This window comes from Pelobates fuscus, chromosome 9, assembly GCF_036172605.1.
Source record: "Pelobates fuscus isolate aPelFus1 chromosome 9, aPelFus1.pri, whole genome shotgun sequence".
Classification (NCBI taxonomy): domain Eukaryota; kingdom Metazoa; phylum Chordata; class Amphibia; order Anura; family Pelobatidae; genus Pelobates; species Pelobates fuscus.
Window position 1 is genome coordinate 50,501,450 of NC_086325.1, and position 16,749 is coordinate 50,518,198.

General features: G+C 39.5%; 1 protein-coding gene across 2 annotated transcripts in view; it reads left to right on the forward strand.

Annotated features, from left to right (window-relative positions):
- The window catches only part of KIAA1210 (KIAA1210 ortholog), an 80,458-nt gene that overhangs the window by 39,592 nt on the left and 24,117 nt on the right, over positions 1-16,749 (forward strand). For both annotated transcript variants that reach the window (XM_063431946.1, XM_063431945.1), the window contains exons 2-3: positions 10,203-10,279; positions 14,287-14,455. In XM_063431946.1, coding sequence (XP_063288016.1) covers positions 10,213-10,279; positions 14,287-14,455 — 236 coding nt within the window. In that variant the 5' untranslated portion in view covers positions 10,203-10,212. The remainder of the gene's footprint in view (positions 1-10,202; positions 10,280-14,286; positions 14,456-16,749) is intronic.

Consider the following 16,749-nt stretch of genomic DNA (forward strand, 5'->3'; position numbering starts at 1 on the left):
TCCACATTTAAAAGTGAACATTACATTTAGACACACCCCTGCAATAAAACGCAAACATTACACACAAACACACCCCTGTATTAAAACACAACTATATACAAGCACCCCTTCAAACACCAACACTGTACGTTACACTGTGGCACCAGTAATTGACACAGCGCTGTACAGATATGCAACCTAAAAACTTTGACTTGGGGTGCCTTGGAAAAATATTGAAATATTAAGGGGGCGCCTTGAACCTAAAAAGTTTGGGAACCACTGGGTTGACCCATTGTTGAATGGATCTTCCATAATATGCAGAATATCCTTTAGTCTTTACGGACCATATTGTGATGGTGACCTATTATTATTTGCTCATTAATGGACTAATTCTCATTATTTTATCTATTCTAGCTGTCTACTTATATTGTAAGAAGATTCTGATTTGTACGCATTAAGTGCAAGAGTTAGAACAAATTTGTTTTAATTCATAAGGTCCAACTAAAAATCTGCATTGAATTGGAGCTCATCTCAATTTAATCTGAACTTTTTGTGAAATAACCCACGCAAGCCATGAGATGAAGGAAATTAGTGTAGATGTTTTTCTGAAATGAAGCCCAGAAAATTCCTATAATTGCCCTCATGAAAACAAACCTGCTAATAAGTAGAAAAGACTGAGGGATGTAGTTTAAAAACTTAGATGGCTTTAAAAACTCGGTGGTCCCATGTGTTCTCTCACATCCTCACTTAAGACAAGGAGTGGTCTCCAGAATTACCTAATAACCATAGAGGTCACAATGGAATGCCAGAAAGGAGAGGGGCTGTGGCCTATTTCAAAATATAAGAACTGGAATGTTAGTAAAGGAATTCAGAAGGTGAGAGTCTCTTCACACACACGTATATACTCTCACCACTCGTTGGCATAGTGCCTGGAGACTTCCTCTTCCTCATCCTTTTTGGACCAGTCTTAATGAGTCTTTAGTAAGTATCTGAATAGAACATTCAGTTCAAATTTAGATCTTTCCTCTAAATATTTCAATGTAGACACACACATAGAGTTTAGTAAAGCACCCTTGGTAATGTCTTATAAACTTGTGCAGTTAATTTAATGAGGCTTAACTATAAAAAGTGAACACTCCATTTCTGCTCCTGACTGCTTTAAAATATTCTGCATGGTCTTTTAGTTCTTTCTTAGAAGAAGAAGAAAAAAAAGTGTCTAAAATAGTGAAAATTCTTGCTTTGTGTGAAATTAAAGAATTTTTCGGATGTATATAATTATGAATTAACCCCCTGGGAAGCAGAAAAAAAAATAGATTAACGGAACAGTCCAGCATTACAAACGAATACATTTCTTTCTAAGACTGACGTGTTAAGTATGTTTAGATTGCTGGGCCCCCTTTTCCTGTACGACAAAGAGGTTATGTACCTCTGATCTGCTTGACAGACAGCTGGGTGGGTGCAACCTAAGAGGATTTTCTAGGAATCAGCAATTTTGTAAAGTATAAAAGAAAAGACACTGAGACACTATGTTAACGCGTAGAGGTCTTCAGCAAGTTGAAGAGCTTTGGGTATGTGGACTGTGTATTTATTTTGGTAAAATTTAGTTTTATCAATTGTTTATTGATTTTAAGACATAAGTAAAAAAACATACAAGTTCTCAGAAGTGGTACATTGCACCCAGGCAGTAACATCTGTAGACATCGCTCTAGTTAACTCCAAAACATATGGGTATCTTCATAGATAATCAGCATTTCCAGTTAACTTTTAGATAAGCGTACACAGCTGTCTGTATACAGTTCATGAAATTGCAGCCTTGCTATCTGACAAGGTAATGTATAAGTTAATTGGCAATGTACCATCTGGGGAAGGAGTGAGGGGTACAGAATAAAAAAAAAAAAAAAAAGAGGATGAGTGGGTGAGGTCAACACTCTCTACAGTCATTCAATTCCTCAAATATATCATAAGCATTCCACTACAAGTGAGGGGCAGCAAGACTGCAGTGTTCTTCCGTGGGTCTACTAGGCGCCGGAGCACTCTTTGGCGTACCAATCTCCCCACGGATGCCATGTGTCCTTAGAGGAGCCATAATCGCCTTGTGACTCTAGCCATGCGTTCATACGTGTAATAGTATAATCAATGCTACCATTTGTTTGGACGCTTTAGACGTTTTGACGGGGAGAAGGAGAAATAAGCATGTATGTATATTTATTGGATATGCTGTAAACCACAGATGGGACATGGTATGTGTCTGGAGTGTTCTTTTAATCATACTTTGACAATTTTGGTGAATGCTTTAAAAATAATAGAACACTGTTTTTTGTTTTTTTTGTGAAAACTCAGTAACACAAGTTGTTCTAAACCCTGATCTAGAAAAATGACACTGGTTGTCTACAGAGAGACTTGCTGTCATTATGTGGTGCATGGTAACCCTTCGTATGGGAAAACGGTGGACATTTTACCAGAGTACGGGGTTCTATCCATGAAAAGTTTTCTAATGGTCATGGATGCTCTTCAAACACTTGTGAACTTGATTTGTCACTGATACAAAGTATGCCTTTAACTTGAATTTATTGTATAGGCCTGCTATACAACAAAACCAGTGCAATAGTCATTTATTTCTGTACCCGAAGTGATACTGCAGTTATCTAATTTCTCTTTTTTTTTGGTGTTATGTATTTCTATATGAGCAATATGGCAGCCACGTGCATCTACAGTAGAGTTGGCTTTACATTAATTAGGGAAGCAAAAATACCCAAATGCATCTATGTAGATATAAACCGCTAGAGATTTCCAATGCAATAGCAGTTTTTCGATACTTGACAGAAAAACAATTAAACTTGAAGGACGGCTCTAATGAAAAAGCTTGTGGTCTCTGTGCATTTCCCGTAAAGCCGAAGTTTTTGGTAAAATGAAAAGCTTTCCATTGAAAGCAATAGGAGGATGAAGAATGTCTGAGAACTTAAGACATTTCCTGGTTGTAGCGGAAGTCACTTCAGGAGGTTAAGAATTCTGGGGATTTGCTGAAAATGAACATTTTCAAAGTTCTCTGTTTATTTTGTTACTGCATCGTAAATGCACTATTTATGTAACACAGTTAAAAAGTCAGTAAAACCCTACTTATTCTATGGGAATAGCCTCTGTAAGACATTTATGGACTTGGGCGGTTCACGGGAAGGGAAGTATTACAGATCTTCATTACTGTGAAAGACTTTGATATTAGAACCCAGGGGCCCAGAATGCCTGCTGTGTCAGAGACTTCACATTTCCTGTCACGAAAAATGGTTGGTTTGTTTTTTCTTTCTATCTGCATTTTCATTAGATATGGGTTTAATAAAATCGAACATCGTTTTAGATACTTTAGAAGATATTTTAAAATAAAATACTTTTTTCACTACAGTGTTTAATGTACTGAAATTACATGTTTATGCAAATATATTGTTTCTATAAATCTTTAAAGGAACGTTCTAACTTGGGGGGGAGGGAATAAATATATATATATCTATTACACAAGATCCAGTGCACGTACTAATCTACTAAACAGCAACTTTAATGCTGACAGATTTTATTAGTTTTTCTTTCTCAAAACACCTAATCTAGGCAAAAATATTTGGGGTTAGATAGGTGTGTGTGTGTGTGTGTGTATATGTATGTATATATATATGTGTATATGTATGTATATATATATATATATATGTATATATGTATATATATATATATATATATGTATATGTGTATATATATATATATATATATATATATATATTATATATATATTATATATAAAATCAGGAGGCTGCAGTCACCTGAACATGCATAAATGGGGGGCCAATTTCTAAAATGCACAAGGATCCAGCGCACTCACTTATACACTAAACGGCAACTTAAATGTTGACAGATTTTGTTTTTTTTTTAACACCTAATCTAGGCAAAAATAATGGGGGTTTAGTTACAGTATATGATCATACATTGCATAAGCCTGCCGCAACGTCAATGTACCCCATCTTTGGCAGGTCCTACTTTAAAAACAAACTAATAAACGTGAAAACGTTCAATAATCAAGTGTTCAGTTAGAAAGCAACTCTGGACAGCCTGACAGCCACTAGAGGCGTGGCTCACATTGCCACAAAAACTGAGTACGGTTGATGCACCAATATCCCCTACATTAAGATAAAGTAGTTCTGGTGCTCAGAGACTCCCTTTTAATGCAGAAATATGACTACGGAGATGTTTGCAGCACCGAATAGCTAAGTAAAATGTAGCTTTTGCTTTTTTTATTTTACATGACATACAATGTAAAATAAATGTAACATTTTACTGTGCTGTGCGTACGTACGAGTGAATGTGTGTGCACGACATTATAGAAGGAATGTCTGAGTGTGCATAGGCTACTTGAGTGGTTCTCTGTGCAGACTATAATGTCACTCGGAACACTCAGAACCCGGAATTAAGGATTTATTTATTTATTGCTTTCCTTCTCAACAAATCTCACCATAGAAAATTCTTCAGTTTTGTTTACTAGGGTTTTCTATGGCACACTGTCTTCTTATATATACTTTAAACGTAAAAGCAAGGCATATGTGAAGAATTTATCAACTAAGCCGGGGTTTGTGGTAATTTGCCAAGGAAATGCCAAAGCTGGAAAAGTTAGGAGTTGGATTTTATCTTCCAAATCAGTTCTGCGGCATTTTTGTTTATTTACCACTGTTGCCTGTTAGTGTACCCCAGGCAGCATACTTTCTAAACAGTAAAACCAAAGTATCTAACCAGGAAAGGCTCATTTAGCATTTACACGTATGTTCCGGGGTCTACATGTTGTTAATATTGTGCAGATTACTTGTTCTTATTTTAAAGACCTTGGAAGGATGAGAGGCTGAGTTTATCTTACTAGGAATGCAAACTGTGAGTCTGAGATACTACAGCTGGAGTTCTAACCACTGAGCTATCTCCCTAAATAAACAAAATGGTACATGTTGCGTAAAGTGGGGCATCGCTCAATGCATAGACTGTGGCACTGGCCGCTATCACACAGCATCTGGAAAGCCAAGCACATCTTTTGTTTTGTGTTTATGTATTTCACGCTGAACAATGGAAAGATTGAAACTCTGGTGAGATCCTGGTTTCACTTTTATGCCCTAGGTCAGAGGTAGGCAACCGTTGTCAATCCAGATGTTGACTACATCTCCCATAATTCTCTTACAGCCATAATGCTCCAGTCCACAACATCTAGAGTGCCAAAGGTTGCCTACCCCTGCTCTAGGTATCATAAGAGCAAAGCACCATTCTTTCCTCTGTATTAACCCAAGAGTGCTGCTGCTATACACTAATCTTGACTTTCACCAAGTGAGCCTCTGATCTTGTCTGACAGTCTGAGTCTTGGCCTACTTTCCCATCCATTTAGTGCCAGGAGAAGGCAGTGCTGGATGCTGATTAGTCAGTTAGGTTCTGTGTTCTCACAGCCTCACAAAGAAGTCTGCCATTGGACCACTTGAGCGCCAAATGATCACACCGTGGCAATATCTTATGAAGGGAAACAAAAAAAAAAATATAGAGTGTTTTAGCTTGGATGTAAACAGCCTGCCAGACAGATGCAAAAATAAAAAATTTGTCCAACCAAAGCCGGACGTATGGTAACCTTATACCTGCTCACCACAAGACCCAATGGTGATGAACAATGCTTCACTTGTCATCTTGTTCAGCTCTATTAAATGGCTGTATAGCTGGTTATTTTACATTCGTTTTGGCAACTCTTGATAATTCGCTGTATTTATTGTATAGATTACATATCTAGAATTTTTTGTATTTCTGTTTCTTCAAGTTGCTGTTGGCCCCTTGCTTTTGGCAGTTGAGTACCAAACATGAACTCCATTAAACTGTATGGTTTGGAACTGCATGAAGTCTGTGTTTGCCTTGAGAAAATACTTTTTATTTATTTTTTTTCTCTTTCTTTTCCTTTACAAATTACAGATTGAATTTGACCCTCTGCACCAAAGGCATTTCCTCTTGTTACATTATAGAAAACAATCCACTTCGGCCACATGCTTTTCATTATTCCGTACAGGAGGTTAGGGAATCTTCATACAATGCTGTCTGGGGAGTCTTTCCTTATATTGTTACAGTGCGAGTTAGATTGTGTGTGTGTGTGTGTGTATAGTATAATTTTTTTATCGGTTTGAATAATTTCCATAACACATACATTGATGACATACTGTTACTTTATTGGAAGTATGTTTTTTTTTTATTTTTCCCCGAGTTCTATCCTTCTCTTTCAGCTGTCGATATTTTCTGTTTTTTGATTATTTGCTGTTGTACATCTTCACTGGATAACACTACAAAACTTAATGGCACTATGAAATACTGATTATAATACAGTTGAGTAGCCTGTGCTGAAACTGTTTAAATATTTGAAATAAAAATTGGATTCTGTGAATCTTGGTGTGTAGGGGAATGGGTAGGCAACCTTTTAGTAGTACTGTGCCAAAACAAGATCTTGAAGTCCCTTGGTGTGCCGATCCTTTAAAATAAATAAATGCTTGTGTTATTTAGCGTTGTATTTGTGCATATGTGGGCTGTTATATTGTATATGTACATTAGTAGTTTGTGGTATTGTGTATAATACCTATGAATGTGCAGATGTGTATGGGGGCTGCTTGTGGAAGTGTGTGTGTGGAGGGTTGTAGTCAATGGAGTATATTCGAAGCATGGTCTTGTCACCAGTGAGGTATCTCAGGGATCTGTACTTGGACCCATTCTCTTTAATATTTTTATTAGTGATATTGCAGAAGGTCTTGATGGTAAGGTATGTCTTTTTGCTGATGATTATAAGATACATAATAGGGTTCATGTTCCAGGAGGGATAATACAAATGGTCAGAGTTGTGGCAGCTAACATTTAATGTGGATAAGTGCATGATAATGCATCTTGGATGTAAAAACCCAAGGACAGAGTACAGAATATTTGATAGAATCCTAACCTCAACATCTGAGGAAAGGGATTTAGGGCTAATTATTTCAGATGACTTAAAGGTAGGGAGACAATGTAATAGAGCAGCAGGAAATGCTAGCAGAATGCTTGGTTGTATAGGGAGAGGTATTAGCAGTAGAAGGAGGGCAGTTCTTATGCCATTGTACAGAACACTGGTGAGACCTCACTTGGAATATTGTACGCAGTACTGGAGACCGTATCTCCAGAAAGATATTGATACTTGAGAGAGAGTTCAGAGAAGGGCTACTAAACTGGTTCATGGATTACAGGATAACGCTTACCAGGAAAGGTTAAAGGATCTTAACATGTATAGCTTGGAGGATAGACGAGACGGGAAATATGATGGTGGTAGAGGTTAACACAGTGAAGAAGTTGCGTGGGATAGGCATAAGGCTATCCTAGCTATAAGATAAGACCAGGGACCAATAAAGGTATTTAGAAAGTTGGGCAGACTACATGGGCCGAATGGTTCTTATGTGTCGTCACATTTTATGTTTCTATTGTCACATTGTGTGTTTGTGTGAGGCTGATTGTTGTATTGCACGTGAGTTGCTGCTAGTGGGGGTTGCGTGTGTTTGTATTTGTGGATTGTCCGTGGTGTTGTGTGTGTGTGTTTGAACGTGATCTGTTTGTATTCGTGGGGGGTGGAGGGGGGGCTTCTTCTGCAGCTCTGTGTATATCTAGCTTGGTTGATGGCTTCCCTGAGGTCTAGTGGGAACAGGGCAGGCCAGGTACAGGTCAAGAGCAGGATTTTGCGATGGCTCCTGGTCACATGTGCTGGGAGGAAGTGATCTGAAATAATTTCCTCTAACTGCTACAATGCATAAAACGAGGATTGTCTTTCAACACCTGTAATCTCCGCTAGGGTTGCACTGGTAGATATCTGAAGTCCGACTGGGACTCATGATAGGCCAAAGCCTGTTTGGCTCTGGCAGCCATGTGTGCCGTGCAAAGGCACCTAGAGTGCCATAGGTTGCTGACCCATGGTGTAGGGGAATGAGGAGCATCTTTGTTAACTGCCTTTGAATAGAGTAGCAATTGTAAGTCCACATGCCTTTCAACATTTCAAATGGACACAATTTACAATTATTAAGGGAACACTATAGAGTCAGGAAAACAAACCTGTATTTCTGACCCTGTAATGTAAACAATCCTATCTAGCCCCCCTAAATATAGTACAATATTACCTTTATTCCAGTCTGCTGGTGCTGGCTCTGCCTATGATCTGCATTCTTGGCTGACATCATCAGAAGTGATGATCTCAGCTAATAACAATGCTTTTCCATATGATGATCTCAGCCAAGGAATCAATGCATCTCTATGATAAAAGTTCAGTATCTCAAATCAGAGGGTGTACACACTGTGCAGCACTGCACCAAGAACACCTCTTGTAGCCATATGATTAGTGGCCACTGGAGGCAGGAAAACCAGTGTTTACAGCAAAAAGCCTGAAGGCAATTATTATACTCACCAGAAGAAATACAATAATCTGTAGTTGTTCTGGTGACTATAATGTCCCTTTAATAATTCAAACACAATGCACTTCTTTTTCCTATTTTACCAGGTTGTTTTGTCTTGGTTGATATTGTGACAATTATAACCTTTTCAATCCTAATTTTGTTGCATCTTCAACATCCCATAAACAATAGATTTATACTTAAATATAACAGAATATTGACACTTTTTTTTTTTTTTTTAAATGTTCTAGCAGAGATATTCTATGTCATTCCTCCATCAATCTGTTGGAGACTCCGACTCCACAAGAACTGGCAGACACATGGTGATGGATTATTTGTCTTTCAGAGATTCTTGGGAGTTATTGTACTCTCAGCGAGATATAATCTATTTGTAAAGCCCTGTGCTATTTGTTTAAAGATTCCTTTGTTATAATTGTTGTTGTTTTATGTATTTGTACAAATCTTCAAAGTAAAATTGTGACATGCCTTAATTGAATTATTTCTAATGTAGAACACAACTTTTAAACAGTATCAAACCCATATTCTCATATTTAATTCCATTTCTTACTATTCACTGTAAATTGTATATGATACAATTAATGGGTGTCAGGCTCGATCTGTCATTCTTTGGTATTCTGCTCAGTATATGGTTAGTGGCCAAGGACCACAATGACCACACAGCCCATGTTCACCGTTGCATACAACAGCAACACTGGATAGCATGAGTTGTTTAAGCAGATTTGTCAATTTCGAGGATCTTTTCGAAACAAACTGATCCAATGTGGGTCCTGTGGCCACAGGGTGCAGAGGAAGTGAGTTACTATACTTGCCTCAGGATGTCCCTCGCGGCCGTCGTCCTCTTCATGCTGCTGTCCTCTTTGGCTCCTGGCACTTCTATTGCCAGGCCCAGGAGTCATGTCAGTGTTGCATTTTAGTCTCTATGGAGGATCCTGCAAGTCAGCGGGATCCTCCATTGACCGAGCCTGAATCCCACAGCTGTAATTTGTGATGGCTTCTGGGATTGGACAAAAGTTGACTTCAGAACTCTGCCTTTTGTCAGCCTCGGGTTTACCACCAGTCAAATTCAATGAAATTTTAACGCAATCTTAGTATTTCATAAAGCATTTCATAAATTATATATCTTTCTGAAATACTGAAAAGTGACCGATTTCACTTTAAATGGTAACTTGACTAAATGTTAACTTAGAATATATAGAAAACATTTCTCCGGAAGCAGATTCAATTATGCTAAAACTGACTGTTTGACACTGTGGTCATGAGATAACTAACACCAATGTACCTTTATTTTGTGTTTTTATTTTTGCCCGATGCTTTCTCTTCTGAAGATCACAGCCTTCCATGTCTACAGCTCACATCTGATTTGGTAGCTTAGCTCCCTTCACCACTCTGTTTTAGTGGTGGGGGTCCTACTTTTGAATTGTTTTTGCTTAAGGTGGACATTGGTTCATCTCCCAGTGTGGGAGGCCCTGATTGCCTTCTTGCATGTTGACATCTATCCATCCCACGTAAGTCGTGTTCTCAGAGAGAACAATCCGTTAATATATTGCTCCCAAGTCTACATTTCCTGACTTGCTAGTTGAAGGAGTCAGAACCTTCCAAATTCATTGCATTCTGGTATTCATTCCTTCTCAAATTAGTAAGATGTGGAATGATTAGGTAGTCATTTATTGCGTACACTGTTCTATTGTATGCTGTACTGACCTTAAGATTATCTTATTATTTCCTATTAGAACTGTAAATAATGGAATTCTTGATATGTTTTAGTGACTCGATTATGGCTGCAAATTCCGCAGAAGGACCTCAAACTTCAGAGACAGAAGAGGCCCATGAAGAGAACACAGGTAAATGATTTTAGGATTTGTTTTTAAGTGTTTTGTCTATATCATTTTGGTTGACCATCAGGCACGGTAGTCTGTGTTCCTCACTTATGTTAATGCCCTCGTTTTTCGTTTTGTTTCTTCATTTATATATGGAGATTTAGATAGCTCACCGATAAGGAGGTTTGGCAGCAAGATTTTTTTCCTTTTATTTTTGTTCCAAGTTCTTGTAACTATATTCATGCTGGAAGAGTGAAAGTTTAATGACACCTAGCGTATAGTGGCCTAGTCAATAATAATTCGTGGTTATTTAATAGACTCAGAATTTTTGCAAATTAAATCGTAATGGTAAGATTAAGGCTAAATAGACTGACGTGAAATTTTTTTTCCCCCCACCTTGGCTATTTTACCCTCTGTTTTGCTATATGGATATCCCTTACTAATATTCTGAGCTGAGCTGATTGAGCTATAGGTTTTTTCAGTCTTTAAGGTGGGCTTTCACTCCACGGGATGATCGTTTACTGTGGTTGAGAAAAATGGGGAGCGCTCAGTCACGTTCTGCATTGTGTAAGATAAAATAGCTAGTTTTCTACCATTACAGCTGAGTGATGCGGGACACGGCAGACAAAAAGCAGAGTATTATTTATAGAAAAAAGCATTCTTCTTCAAGACGAGACAGACAAATCTCTGCCAGGAGTAATAACCAAGAAAGAATTATACAAGGACATGGTCATTGCCAAGTAATGCACTCTGTTGCTTATTTATCCAAAGTGCTGTCCTTTGTAGCCTGCCTTTTAAGAACACTGTGTTATAAACACATCTAAACGGCTGCTTCATCTGTTTAGTGAAGAAGGCATTGTTATTCTCAAGATGTTCCTTATATCGTTGTTCTTTTATGATCTAACCCCATGATTAGACCATACAAATAAATATTTTCTCTAACAAATTTTAAACTAGAACTGTAATTTAAACATAGAAACATAGAATGAGACGGCAGATAAGAACCATTTGGCCCATCTAATCTGAAATACTTTTAATTAGTCCCTTATCTTAAATCTAGGATAGCCTTATGCCTATCCCACGCATGCTTAAACTCCCTTACTGTGTTAACCTCTACCACTTCAGCTGGAAGGCTATTCCATGCATCCACTACCCTCTCAGTAAAGTAATACTTCCTGATATTATTTTTAAACCTTTGCCCCTCTATATTAAGGCTATGTCCTTAAAAAACAACAAAACAAAAAAAACATGATTATCTGTCTATCCATCCCTCCCTTATGATGAGCATTGGACTGGACCATCATGGAGGAGGCCATGTTTAACTGTTAATTATGTCAAGTTGCCCAATTTTAACATTTTAACATTTTAGTGTGATTTTTGTTCAGGGGTATCTGGACACTTGTTTAAGCTCCTTTACATATAGCAGATTGTCCCTTTTCAGTAAAATTGTCTGGGCCCACGGGATGAAAGTCTCGTTGTTGTATAAAACCATTGTTACACAGTGGTATTCAGGTGTAGATCTGTTTTTGTCTTTTTTTTTTTTATTGCTATGCCTTGATGTTTTTGCTTTTCTGCAGATGAATGTACAAAGTGGAGGAATGGTTTCCTTTTTTTTGTTTATTTATAAAGTTTTATTGATCTGTACAAACATATTGTTGAGCTAGCACCGTATGCAGTGAGCACTGTGAATCAGTGTGGTAGAGCATACGTATTATCAAACATCTAGTCTTGAAGGATCACTCCAACCCTTATTGAGTAACCCTTAAATTCAATGTAGAATGCACTATTGTGCATTCCTCACCCTTCCAAAATGCATGTTTTAATGTTAAAAACGTACCTGCAATCCAGCGCCAGACAAAATTCCACACTCTTCTCTCCACACCCTGTTCCGAAGTCACAGGCTCCATCGCGTGGCCAATCGAATGCTTCTCAACCAGAGGCATTTGATTGGACCATTCTCATCGACTCTGAGCACAATTGGAGCCGGTGTGGGAGGAGAGGATGGGCATGGCTGTATATTATTTATATAAATAAAAGAAAACTATCAATTTTATTATACATTATTATACGTTACTGAAAAGTTCATTTATGGGAGTAACTAGTGATAAATAATTTTTTTTTAAAGTTGTAGAGAATGCATGAGTTGTAGAGAATGAAATAGTCAGTCAGAAAATCAAATTGTGTGATTTGTAGAATATTGTTTAGCTTTCCATTCCACCGGAAACTGCAAATGCATGTTTCAACTGTCTGATGATCCTACATATCAAACCCAATGTTATCTGGAGTAAAAAAAAAAAAAATGTTTTTATAATAGACTTAACCCCTTAAGGACACATGACATGTGTGACATGTCATGATTCCCTTTTTATTCCAGAAGTTTGGTCCTTAAAGAGACACCTGAACAACTTTGGCTTAATGAATCAGTTTTGGTGTATAGAACATGTCCCTGCAGGCTGCATTAAAGGAACACTATAGTCATCTAAATTACTTTAGCTAAATAAAGCAGTTTTAGTGTATAGATCATTCCCCTGCAATTTCATTGCTCAATTCACTGTCATTTAGGAGTTAAATCACTTTGTTTCTGTTTATGCAGCCCTAGCCACACCTCCCCTGGCTATGATTGGCAGAGCCTTCATGAAAAAAAAAACTGGTTTCACTTTCAAACAGATGTAATTTACCTTAAATAATTGTATCTCAATCTCTAAATTGAACTTTAATCACATACAGGAGGCTCTTGCAGGGTCTAGCAAGCTATTAACATAGCAGGGGATAAGAAAATCTTAATTAAACAGAACTTGCAATAAAGAAAGCCTAAATAGGGCTCTCTTTACAGGAAGTGTTTATGGAAGGCTATGCAAGTCACATGCAGGGAGGTGTGACTAGGGTTCATAAACAAAGGAATTTAACTCCGAAATGGCAGAGGATTGAGCAGTGAGGCTGCAGGGGCATGTTCTATACACCAAAACTGCTTCATTAAGCTAAAGTTGTTCAGGTGACTATAGTGTCCCTTTAACAGAAACAAAGTGATTTAACTCCTAAATGACAGTGAAATTCCAGGGGAATGATCTATACACTAAAACTGCTTTATTTAACTAAAGTAATTTAGGTGACTATAGTGTTCCTTTAAGGGATTAAAGGAACACTAGTCACAAGAACAACTAACTGCAGCTTATTGAATTTGTTCTGGTGAGTAGAATCATCCCCTTCAGGCTTTTTGCTGTAAACACTGTCTTTTCAGAGAAAATGCAGTGTTTACATTACAACCTAGGGATAACTTCTCTGGCCACTCCTCAGATGGCTACTAGAGGTGCTTCCTGGGGCAGTGCTGGAATCTCAAGTGAATTTCAAATTTTAGGTCAAGTAGCCAAACTGTAAACATAATTTGGATATTTTTTTCACTATGGCATACCATTCTGAATTGTCTGAATTGAACAACCATTAACAGTTAAAGGGTTAGTGCAACCAAAAAACAGCTTGTGTTCACACCCCCACCCCCTACAAAAAAAAAGAAAATGGTTAAAACTTGCCTCTGTTCCAGCGACAAAGACAAGCTGGAACCTGCAGCTCGATCCTTGACGTAGGGGTAGGAATATCAGAGAGGGCAAGCTAAGGGGAGGACAGGGGCAGCATAGAGGGAGAGGCAGTGCCGTTATTGGCTGTCTGGTACAAGCATGCTGGCGTCGGACGCCAACCTTGAATGGGATTAACACTAGCAACCCAGAACTCTTGTGGAGGTACACCTCTGGCAGCACAGGGGTTAATCTCTGTATGCACCTAATTCATGACAAAACACTGCACATACAGACTCCAGACACCATGACCACTTCAAATCACCGAAGTGGCTATGGCACTTGCAATAACCCTTTAGGTGAGTATTGTTACCAATGTAACTGAGGGTCAAATTGTACTAACCCATAACCCTGGCAATAATCTCTGTGGAGAATTAAGCAGTAAGGCCCAGCTTTATCCATGATTTATTTAAATATTTTTAAAATCCAGTATTTCTCATTGGTTTCTCATTTCTCCTGCAGGAAAAAAGAAATCTAAATTTCAGGCCTTCAAAAAATTTTTTGTCAAAAAGAAAAGAAAGGAATATCCGACTCCAAGTAGAGAAACCAACTTAAAGCCCAGTCAGTCTAGCAGCGATGTGAGCGTGTCAGCAGTCAGTACGACTGCCCTCCCAGCAGCCCAGGAACCAGGGTAAGCATACCCTTTCTAAACCGTATTTACATCAATGCAAAACAAATTACGAAGTCTCTCCAACATACTTGGAGGTTTACTCCAAGCGCCATCACCACTAAAGTGATTTGAAGTGGTCATGGGGCTTGTAGCCTGTATGTGCAGGAGTTCAGTTTGTACATACAGAGATATTTTCCAGTGCTGCTATAACTCTCTACCTCTGGTGGAGTCATTAGACGGCCCAGGGCAAGGGTGTGGGCTGTGCATACTTGGAGTATGTTGTCAGCATGCATAGTGTGCTGGAGACACACAACCAATGGAGGCACTGCTCCACCTGTGCCGCCTAAGTCCTCCCTAAAATACATTCCTCCCCCTAAAGTGAGGGGGGAATGACCTCAATGGTGGAGCATCGGCCTAAAGTGAGAACTTGGCCTCAGCATAGGATCTCCGTTAAGTTTATCCTTTATGCATTTATTTATTTTTGTGGGTGGCATGCCAGTAAGGGTTATTCTAGTCAAAAACCGTTTTTGTCACACCCAACTGTCTTAAAATTCTCTATAAATTGCGAGGCTTGGCTTGCTTCCCGAGGCTTGTATTTCCTTGGAAGTTACTGGTGTCGGGATAACCTTACCCCTTACTTTTCAATTGGCATAGGTCAAGTTAGTGCTACTGATTTTTAGAATAGTCGGTCGTGACCTAAAGGTAAAACACAATTTTGCTGCCACTTACTATTCGATTGGTAAAATAAATGCTATTAGGGGGCGGGGCCGGTCCGCCATGCTGACTGGAAGCACGGAGACAGAGCTCCTGCAGAAAACTCGAGTTTTTAGGCTCTATAGCTCGGCAAAACGCTGGTTAACAGCCAGAAACTTGTACCCCAGTTCGTGAGGCAACCCTGGTCCCGAGGAGAGACTTGCCACGCGGTTCTAGTCCCTCGGTGGGGCGATCCCAGCTGACCGTGATGGAGACCGCCCGGGCGGTGAGTGGGGTGGACGGCCGCCGCCCAGCTATCCTGCCCACCAGCGGTATAGCTGAAACGCAAGGCTAGGCGGGTCTGGCCCTGTTCCCCCCCCTATGGACCGGCGGGGGTGATCCCGGTCCCCACCCTGTGACCCAGAGAAGTGCCGCAACGCCAGCGAGAGTCCGCTCCCAAAATGGCGGAGACCACGCGGCACCCACGAAGAGAGGGCCGCCGGACGCACCCTCCTCTCCTGCTCCCATACAGGCAGAACGAGGACCGCACCAACGAGGGCACCGGTGAACAAACACTTACCTCGCACAAGCTGAGGAGGAGCAGCGTGGCAGCTCGACCCACCAGTGGTCTTTGAACCCGAGGGAGGAACACAATACAAGGCCTCGGACCACCCTGGCACACAGCCCAGTACCCCGTTGGGAGCCTGAAGTGGAGGAATGACCCACCCACAGCCACTACAACCGGGACTCACCACAGGCCCAAGTCTAGTGCTCAGCTGGAACACAAGTGACCCAGGAATGGAACTGCGACCCCCCTTTCAGGTCACCCAATGGGACTATCAGCACAGAGGCAGCCATTAAGCATTTTACCACAATACAACATACTGCACTGCTCACTGAAGGGTCATACTGTATCCTGTATATCGACATGGACTCTTGCCTGACTGTTCCTGGGTAAACATGGGGTGGTTAATATAAGCGTATCTTAAGCATACTTTAAGCATATTCTAAGCAATTTTAAGCATATTCAGCGCTGAAGCAAAATATCTACTGTTGACACTGCTTTTCTGTTATCAGCCTATGTACTTATCAAACACTCTTTCTTAACATTCTATGTACACTCTCACGCATATGCCATGCTCCCTTCATAGGTTTCTTATCTACCTGTTTCTCCATGACATATATGGCAATATGCAACCATATTTCAAACCAAGCGTGAACCTGAGCTACTGTTTTTGAATATTATAAAAATGTGCCTGTAAATCTAATGCCATAACATGCCATATCAATTGTTTACCTATTCTACCAGATGTCGCTGTTGTGGCGCACGCCGGCTATTTGTTCACTCCGTGCGCAACCAAAATAAAGAATTTAAAAAAAAATTAAAAAAAATTAAAAATAAATGCTATTAGTAATCGTGCTTTTGGCTACACACAGGTTTAGAGGGTCTGTGACTCCCCGTGTCTTGTTTCCTGACATAGAAAGTGTGGCTAGGATATTTAGCAGTATGTTAATTGATGGCCATCCTTTTTGCATAGCAGCTGTAGTGGATTACCATCTTTCAAATGCTCAGCCGGCGCTCTGAATGAGTAACGTAGTCTTCACCAACCAAAGTTCGCCCA